The following is a 10,587-nucleotide window of genomic DNA, read 5'->3' as shown; positions in this document are numbered from 1 at the left end:
TGTAGGTTGCAGTGGTGTAGTGGGGGGCAGGATAGGGGTTAAGAACTTTAATATAGGTGGCGGCGGGGTCCGGGAGCAGCGGTTTAGGGGTTAATACATTTATTATAGTTGCGGCGGGGTGCAGGTGCGGCGGTTTAGGGGTTAATAACTTTATTTAGGTGCGGGGGGCTCCGGGAGCGGCGGTTTAGGGGGTAAAACAGTATAGTTTAGTGTGGGTGCTTAGTGACAGGCTATCAAAAAAGCTGCGAAGAAGCCGATGAGCAGCGAGATCGATGACTGTCAGTTAACAACAGTCCGCTGCTCATCGCTCCGTACTTGGTGCGCAGCTTCTTGACAGCTTTTTTGGCAACTTTGGCGAATGTATTCAGGTCCGCGGTGGCGATGGTAGGCGAGCTTAGGCGAGCGTATTGGGCCGGCGAATGCAGCTAAGTAGACGGCTTCATAACTAGAGGCCTAGTTCTCTACACGTTTATAGCAGCCCCTTTCACTCCCTATTAAACTGCATTTTACATAGACACATAAAAGTCATGCATAAAAAGACAGAAAACAATCTTTGTCATATACTTTAAAGTTACAGCAAATAAATGAATGATTGTGTTATAAATAACATCTAAGCCAGGTTTCAGAGGGCATTTTCAAATCTTCCTTGTAACATGTAATACCTTGACAGCAATTGAGGTCACAATGCATTGGTAGCTAAGGGGTTAAAGCAAGTGCTGTATGGTCTGGCAACCCATTGGGAGATTAATTTCAAAAAAATATTCCTTCTAAAGTCTGTGTGTGCAGTGTGTATGTACATTTGTGTAGTGTGCATTTGTGTATTCTGTGTATATGTGTGTGTATGTATGTATATTTGTGTAATGTGTGTGTATTTTGTATGTATGCAGTCTGTATGTATGTATATTTGTGTATATGTGTGTGTATGTATGTATATTTGTGTAATGTGTATGTATGTATGTATGTATTCTGTGTATATGTGTGTGTATGTATGTATATTTGTGTAATGTGTATGTATGTATGTATGTATTCTGTGTATATGTGTGTGTATGTATGTATATTTGTGTAATGTGTATGTATGTATGTATTCTGTGTATATGTGTGTGTATGTATGTATATTTGTGTAATGTGTATGTATGTATGTATTCTGTGTATATGTGTGTGTATGTATGTATATTTGTGTAATGTGTGTGTATTTTGTATGTATGCAGTCTGTATGTATGTATGTTTGTGTAATGTGTATGTATGTATGTGTGTATTCTGTGTATATGTGTGTGTATGTATGTATATTTGTGTAATGTGTAATATGTATGTATGTATGTATGTAGTCTGTGTGTATATGTGTGTGTGTATGTATGTTTGTGTAGTGTGTATGTAATATATATGTATGCAGTCTGTGTGTATGTGTGTGTGTGTATGTATGTTTGTGTAGTGTGTATGTAATATATATGTATGCAGTCTGTGTGTATGTGTGTGTATATATGTATGTTTGTGTAATATGTATGTATGCAGTCTGTGTGTATGTGTGTGTAGTGTGTATGTATGTTTGTGTAATGTGTATGTAGTATATATGTATGCAGTCTCTGTGTATGTGTGTGTAGTATGAATGTATGTTTGTGTAATTTGTATGTAGTATGTATGTATGTAGTTTGTGTATATGTGTGTGTGTAGTGTGTATGTATGTTTGTGTAATGTGTATCTAGTATGTATGTATTTAGTTTGTATATGTGTGTGTAGTGTGTATGTTTGTGTAATGTGTATGTAGTATGTATGTATGCAGTCTCTTTGGGTAGTATGCATGTAGATTTCTGTAATGTGTAATGTATACAGTCTGTGAGTATGTGTGTGTAGTGTGTATGTATGTTTGTGTAATGTTTATGTAGTATGTATGCAGTTTGCATGTATAGTGTGTATGTATGTTTGTGTAATGTGTATGTAGTATGTATTTAGTTTGTATATGTGTGTGTAGTGTGTATGTTTGTGTAATGTGTATGTAGTATGTATGTATGCAGTCTCTTTGGGTAGTATGTATGTAGGTTTCTGTAATGTGTAATATATACAGTCTGTGTGTATGTGTGTATAGTGTGTATGTATGTTTGTGTAATGTGTATGTATGTTTGTGTATTGTTTATGTAGTATGTATGCATGTATGTATGCAGTTTGTGTGTATGTGTGTGTAGTGTGTATGTATGTTTGTATATTGTTTATGTATGTATGCAGTTTGTGTGTATAGTGTGTATGTATGTTTGTGTAATATGTATGTATGTTTGTGTAATGTGTATGTAGTATGTATGTATGTATGGATGCAGTCTGTGTGTGTGTGTGTATGTGTGTGTGTGTATGTATGTAGTCTGTGTGTATGTGTGTGCAGTGTGTATGTATGTTTGTGTAATGTGTATGTAGTATCTATGTATGTATGCAGTCTGTGTGCATGTGTGTGTAGTATATATGTATGTATGTTTGTGTAATATGTATGTATGTTTGTGTAATGTGTATGTAGTATGTATGTATGTAGTCTGTATGTATGTGTGTGTAATATGTATGTATGTTTGTGTAATGTGTATGTAGTATGTATGTATGTAGTCTGTATGTATGTGTGTGTAATATGTATGTATGTTTGTGTAATGTGTATGTAGTATGTATGTATGTATGGATGCAGTCTGTGTGTGTGTGTGTGTGTGTGTGTATGTGTGTGTGTGTATGTATGTAGTCTGTGTGTATGTGTGTGCAGTGTGTATGTATGTTTGTGTAATGTGTATGTAGTATCTATGTATGTATGCAGTCTGTGTGCATGTGTGTGTAGTATATATGTATGTATGTTTGTGTAATATGTATGTATGTTTGTGTAATGTGTATGTAGTATGTATGTATGTATGTAGTTTGTATGTATGTGTGTGTGTAATATGTATGTATGTTTGTGTAATGTGTATGTAGTATGTATGTATGTAGTCTGTATGTATGTGTGTGTAATATGTATGTATGTTTGTGTAATGTGTATGTAGTATGTATGTATGTAGTATGTATGTATGTAGTCTGTATGTATGTGTGTGTAATATGTATGTATGTTTGTGTAATGTGTATGTAGTATGTATGTATGCATGGGGCATGGCTTTATTTAAAGGGGTGGGGTCTAGAACCCCACCATCTTTAAAATTCACCAGCCGCCACTGGTGTTTGGGGTGCCCAGCTGTGTCAATCATGCTCATTTTGTGTTGTGAATAAATATCCCATGCAAGTCACATGCCTCTAGACAGATGCCTAGTTTACCTAATGTGAAATCTGGCTCTGATTATACCCCAGAGCATACAGTATATTATTTATTTTATTTCTCTGTGTTCAGCAGTGATCAGTATTTCTAGGACTTGATTCTCACCCAGGCCTCTTTATATACATAAAATGCAGCATGAAGAGGCTCAGTGAAGGTGGCAGTGAAGGTGTATAAGTGTCTGATCGGGACGCATAGCTCATAAAAGGACAGACGCCCAGCCTCATAGTCCAGCAGTATTCCTAATCTGTCACATGATAGACGGTGAAGCAAATCAGTACGTACTGAGTCATGTACCACTGAAAGGATTCTCGTCGCCCATTTGTACAAACACCAGGACTTGTTATTGTCTCCTATCGCAGACTCATCTCCTTTCCTCCTCAGACTACTGCTCCACATCCCTATTCTGTAGTGCCCCAATTCACTGGTCTCCACTTCCCAGTAATGGCGTCCTGAAGAAAAGGTTGTGCTGCTTAATACCTGAGGAAAATATGTAAATCTCTCAGGTGTGTCTGTTCGCTGATGGTTTATACGTGAGAAGGATACAGATTTCAGGTCATCTGATACAATAACATTATTATTAGCTGTGTTTATATCCAGTAATATGTCTGATGTCACCTGCATATAGATCTTTCTCTTTACATCAGTCACAATATCAGCTAAACCTGTGTATAATGTCACTGACATCAGATCCTCATCCAAATCCTGCACAGTCACCTGTGTATCACCTCTCTGTGTGACCTCATTATCTCCCTTCTCAGCACCACAAAAGTCATCTCTATGTGATTCCTGTTCTTGTAGGACAGTTAATGGGTCAGTCATGTTGCACAGATCCTCAATGTGACTCATCTTCCTGGTCAGCTCGTCCTTCTCTTTTTCCAGCTGCTGGATCTGATTAGAGACTGTGAGTAAAACCTGCTCCTGCTGCCGGGTGATCTCACTCAGGACTCGCTTCTCTAGGTCTTCCAGCTGTTTCCTGATGTCCATAATCAGGGCAGTGTGTTGCTCTGCTACACCAGCTGCTTTCTCTCCCATCCCACTCCTGTACTCCTGCAGACTCTGGACTCTTTTCTCAGTCTTCTCTCTCTTTGTGGTCAGATTCTGCAGAACATCTCTCCATTTCTTTTTCCTCTCAGAAGCCTCATTCAGCAGCTCCACCTGGTGTCCCCTGTGCTCTCCGGCCAGGGAGCAGGACACACAGATACAGGCAGCATCCTCAGTGCAGTAATATTTCAGCAGCTCCTTGTATTTGGTGTGTTTTCTGTTACCCCAGGAAGTGGTGGGTTCAGTTAAGACGTGTTCCTCAGACTTGCTGTGTGACCTCAGGTGGGTATCACACAGAGAAGCCTCACACAGCAGACAGGATTTAGCAGCAGGCTGAGTACAGTTAGTGCACAAGATCCCAGTCTTGTCTACAGGCTCAGTAGGTTGGAAAGTCTCTGCTATATTACGCAGCCTCAGGTTCCTGTTGAGTTCAGGTCTCCTCCTAAACCTGTGTAGACATTCAGGACAGGAATACTCCCCCTCATCCTGGTGGTCCCATGTTCTGTTAATACAGCCCAGGCAGAAGTTATGGCCACAGATGAGAGTTACAGGATCTGTGTAAATGCTCAGGCAGACAGAGCAAGTTAGCTCCTCTCTCAGATCAGCACACGCCATGTTGGTATCCTGTAGCTGGAAATAAAACTGAACGCCTCTTCTACAGTAGGACGGTGATGAGGTCATTATTGTGGAGTCAACTTTCTGTTAACACTTTGAGTTCCACTCTGCTGTGTCTACTGTAAAAACTAACATAGCTGGTCAAGCTGTTAATTATTTTCTCTGTTACTTTTATCCCAAAATCCATAAACTTGTTTTTTTCTACTGTTCTAATAAACAGTTCAAGAGGCATAAATACCACAATACGCAGACAATTATAGTCTAGATTACAATATATATATTATGTGTGTAACTGTACTGTGTATTGTTATTAGATAGTGTTATTAAAGTGTTATTATGTGTGTAACAGTACTGTGTATTGTTATTAGATAGTGTTATTAAAGTGTTATTATGTGTGTAACAGTACTGTGTATTGTTATTAGATAGTGTTATTAAAGTGTTATTATGTGTGTAACTGTACTGTGTATTGTTATTAGATAGTGTTATTAAAGTGTTAGTATGTGTGTAACTGTACTGTGTATTGTTATTAGATAGTGTTATTATAGTGTTATTATGTGTGTAACTGTACTGTGTAATGTATATTTATTACATAGTGTTATTATGTGTGTAACTGTACTGTGTATTGTTATTAGATATTGTTATTATGTGTTCAACTGTATTGTGTATTGTTATTAGATAGTGTTATTATGTGTGTAACTGTACTGTGTAATGTATATTTATTAGATAGTGTTATTATGTGTGTAACTGTACTGTGTAATGTATATTTATTAGATTGTGTTATTATGTATGTAACTGTACTGTGTAATGTATATTTATTAGATTGTGTTATTATGTGTGTAACTGAACTGTGTAATGTATATTTATTAGATAGTGTTATTATGTGTGTAACTGTACTGTGTATTGTTATTAGATATTGTTATGATAGTGTTATTATGTTTGTAACTGTACTGTGTAATGTATATGTATTAGATAGTGTTATTATGTGTGTAACTGTACTGTGTATTGTTATTAGATAGTGTTATTATAGTGTTATTATGTGTGTAACTGTACTGTGTAATGTATATTTATTAGATAGTGTTATTATGTGTGTAACTGTACTGTGTATTGTTATTAGATATTGTTATTATGTGTTCAACTGTACTGTGTATTGTTATTAGATAGTGTTATTATGTGTGTAACTGTACTGTGTAATGTATATTTATTAGACAGTGTTATTATGTGTGTAACTGTACTGTGTAATGTATTGTTATTAGATAGTGTTATTATGTGTGTAGCTGTACTGTATAATGTATATTTATTAGATAGTGTTATTATGTGTGTAACTGTACTGTGTAATGTATATTTATTAGATAGTGTTATTATGTGTGTAACTGTACTGTGTAATGTATTGTTATTAGATAGTGTTATTATGTGTGTAACTGTACTGTGTAATGTATTGTTATTAGATAGTGTTATTATGTGTGTAACTGTACTGTGTAATGTATATTTATTAGATAGTGTTAATATGTGTGTAACTGTACTGTGTAATGTATGTTTATTAGATAGTGTTATTATGTGTGTAACTGTACTGTGTAATGTATATTTATTAGATGGTGTTATTATGTGTGTAACTGTACTGTGTAATGTATTGTTATTAGATAGTGTTATTATGTGTGTAACTGTACTGTGTAATGTATATTTATTAGATAGTGTTATTATGTGTGTAACTGTACTGTGTAATGTATTGTTATTAGATAGTGTTATTATGTGTGTAACTGTACTGTGTAATGTATATTTATTAGATAGTGTTATTATGAGTGTAACTGTACTGTGTAATGTATGTTTATTAGATAGTGTTATTATGTGTGTAACTATACTGTGTAATGTATATTTATTAGATAGTGTTATTATGTGTGTAACTGTACTGTGTAATGTATATTTATTAGATAGTGTTATTATGTGTGTAACTGTACTGTGTAATGTATATTTATTAGTGTTATCATGTGTGTAACTGTACTGTGTAATGTATATTTATTAGATAGTGTTATTATGTGTGTAACTGTACTATGTAATGTATTGTTATTAGATAGTGTTATTATGAGTGTAACTGTACTGTGTAATGTATGTTTATTAGATAGTGTTATTATGTGTGTAACTGTACTGTGTAATGTATATTTATTAGATAGTGTAATTATGTGTGTAGCTGTACTGTGTAATGTATGTTTATTAGATAGTGTTATTATGTGTGTAACTGTACTGTGTAATGTATATTTATTAGATAGTGTAATTATGTGTGTAACTGTACTGTGTAATGTATATTTATTAGTGTTATCATGTGTGTAACTGTACTGTGTAATGTATATTTATTAGATAGTGTTATTATGTGTGTAACTGTACTATGTAATGTATTGTTATTAGATAGTGTTATTATGAGTGTAACTGTACTGTGTAATGTATGTTTATTAGATAGTGTTATTATGTGTGTAACTGTACTGTGTAATGTATATTTATTAGATAGTGTTATTATGTGTGTAACTGTACTGTGTAATGTATTGTTATTAGATAGTGTTATTATGTGTGTAACTGTACTGTGTAATGTATATTTATTAGATAGTATTATTATGTGTGTAACTGTACTATGTAATGTATATTTATTAGACAGTGTTATTATGTGTGTAACTGTACTGTGTAATGTATATTTATTAGATAGTATTATTATGTGTGTAACTGTACTATGTAATGTATATTTATTAGACAGTGTTATTATGTGTGTAACTGTACTGTGTATTGTTATTAGATAGTGTTATTATAAGTGTAACTGTACTGTGTATTGTTATTAGATAGTGTTATTATGTGTGTAACTGTACTGTGTAAGGTATATTTATTAGATAGTGTTATTATGTGTGTAACTGTACTGTGTAATGTATATTTATTAGATAGTGTTATTATGTGTGTAACTGTAATGTGTAATGTTATTAGATAGTGTTATTATAGTGTTATTATGTGTGTAACTGTACTGTGTATTATTATTAGTGTTATTATGTGTGTAACTGTACTGTGTAATGTATATTTATTAGATGGTGTTAATATGTGTGTAACTGCATTGTGTAATGTATATTTATTAGATAGTGTTATTATGTGTGTAACTGTAATGTGTAATGTTATTAGATATTGTTATTATAGTATTATGTGTGTAACTGTACTGTGTATTATTATTAGATAGTGTTATTATGTGTGTAACTGTACTGTGTAATGTATATTTATTAGATGGTGTTAATATGTGTGTAACTGCATTGTGTAATGTATATTTATTAGATAGTGTTATTATGTGTGTAACTGTACTGTGTAATGTATATTTATTAGATGGTGTTAATATGTGTGTAACTGCATTGTGTAATGTATATTTATTAGATAGTGTTATTATGTGTGTAACTGTAATGTGTAATGTTATTAGATATTGTTATTATGTGTGTAACTGTACTGTGTATTGTTATTAGATAGTGTTATTATAGTGTTATTATGTGTGTAACTGTACTGTATATTGTTATTAGATAGTGTTATTATAGTGTTATTATGTGTGTAACTGTACTGTGTATTGTTATTAGATAGTGTTATTATAGTGTTATTATGTGTGTAACTGTAATGTGTAATGTTATTAGATATTGTTATTATGTGTGTAACTGTACTGTGTATTTTTATTAGATAGTGTTATTATAGTGTTATTATGTGTGTAACTGTACTGTATATTGTTATTAGATAGTGTTATTATAGTGTTATTATGTGTGTAACTGTACTGTGTATTGTTATTAGATAGTGTTGTTATAGTGTTATTATGTGTGTAACTGTACTGTGTATTGTTATTAGATAGTGTTATTATAGTGTTATTATGTGTGTAACTGTACTGTGTATTGTTATTAGATAGTGTTATTATGTGTGTAACTGTACTGTGTATTGTTATTAGATAGTGTTATTATGTGTGTAACTGTACTGTGTATTGTTATTAGATAGTGTAATTATGTGTGTAACTGTACTGTGTATTGTCATTAGATAGTGTTATTATAGTGTTATGTGTGTAACTGTACTGTGTATTGTTATTAGATAGTGTTATTATAGTGTTATTATGTGTGTAACTGTACTGTGTATTGTTATTAGATAGTGTTATTAAAGTGTTATTATGTGTGTAACAGTACTGTGTATTGTTATTAGATAGTGTTATTATAGTGTTATTATGTGTGTAACTGTACTGTGTATTGTTATTAGATAGTGTTATTATGTGTGTAACTGTACTGTGTATTGTTATTAGATAGTGTAATTATGTGTGTAACTGTACTGTGTATTGTTATTAGATAGTGTTATTATAGTGTTATTATGTGTGTAACTGTACTGTGTATTGTTATTAGATAGTGTTATTATGTGTGTAACTGTACTGTGTATTGTTATTAGATAGTGTTATTATGTGTGTAACAGTACTGTGTATTGTTATTAGATAGTGTTATTATAGTGTTATTATGTGTGTAACTGTACTGTGTATTGTTATTAGATAGTGTTAGTATAGTGTTATTATGTGTGTAACTGTACTGTGTATTGTTATTAGATAGTGTTATTATAGTGTTATTATGTGTGTAACTGTACTGTGTATTGTTATTAGATAGTGTAATTATGTGTGTAACTGTACTGTGTATTGTTATTAGATAGTGTTATTATAGTGTTATTATGTGTGTAACTGTACTGTGTATTGTTATTAGATAGTGTTATTATAGTGTTATTATGTGTGTAACTGTACTGTGTATTGTTATTAGATAGTGTTATTATAGTGTTATTATGTGTGTAACTGTACTGTGTATTGTTATTAGATAGTGTTATTATAGTGTTATTATGTGTGTAACTGTACTGTGTATTGTTATTAGATAGTGTTATTATAGTGTTATTATATGTGTAACTGTACTGTGTATTGTTATTAGATAGTGTAATTATGTGTGTAACTGTACTGTGTATTGTCATTAGATAGTGTTATTATGTGTGTAACTGTACTGTGTATTGTTATTAGATAGTGTAATTATGTGTGTAACTGTAGTGTATATTGTTATTAGATAGTGTTATTATGTGTGTAACTGTACTGTGTATTGTTATTAGATAGTGTTATTATAGTGTTATGTGTGTAACTGTACTGTGTATTGTTATTAGATAGTGTTATTATAGTGTTATTATGTGTGTAACTGTACTGTGTATTGTTATTAGATAGTGTTATTATAGTGTTATTATGTGTATAACTGTACTGTGTATTGTTATTAGATAGTGTTATTATAGTGTTATTATGTGTGTAACTGTACTGTGTATTGTTATTAGATAGTGTTATTATGTGTGTAACTGTACTGTGTAATGTATATTTATTAGATGGTGTTATTATGTGTGTAACTGTACTGTGTAATGTATATTTATTAGATGGTGTTAATATGTGTGTAACTGTACTGTGTAATGTATATTTATTAGATGGTGTTATTATGTGTGTAACTGTACTGTGTATTGTTATTAGATAGTGTTAATATGTGTGTAACTGTACTGTGTAATGTATATTTATTAGATGGTGTTATTATGTGTGTAACTGTACTGTGTAATGTATATTTATTAGATGGTGTTAATATGTGTGTAACTGTACTGTGTAATGTATATTTAATAGATGGTGTTAT

General features: G+C 32.3%; 1 protein-coding gene across 1 annotated transcript; it reads right to left on the bottom strand.

Annotated features, from left to right (window-relative positions):
* Positions 1-550: 550 nt before the first annotated feature.
* Positions 551-4,923, bottom strand: LOC128635690 (E3 ubiquitin/ISG15 ligase TRIM25-like). Its single transcript, XM_053688814.1, has one exon. It carries the CDS (start codon positions 4,919-4,921, stop codon positions 3,353-3,355), a length of 1,569 nt encoding a protein of 522 aa, XP_053544789.1. The 5' UTR covers positions 4,922-4,923; the 3' UTR covers positions 551-3,352.
* Between the last annotated feature and the right edge of the window lie 5,664 nt (positions 4,924-10,587).

Source organism: Bombina bombina, chromosome 7 (assembly GCF_027579735.1).
Source record: "Bombina bombina isolate aBomBom1 chromosome 7, aBomBom1.pri, whole genome shotgun sequence".
NCBI lineage: Eukaryota > Metazoa > Chordata > Amphibia > Anura > Bombinatoridae > Bombina > Bombina bombina.
The sequence above is the reverse complement of the archived record's forward strand: the minus strand, read 5'-3'. Positions and strand labels throughout refer to the sequence as shown.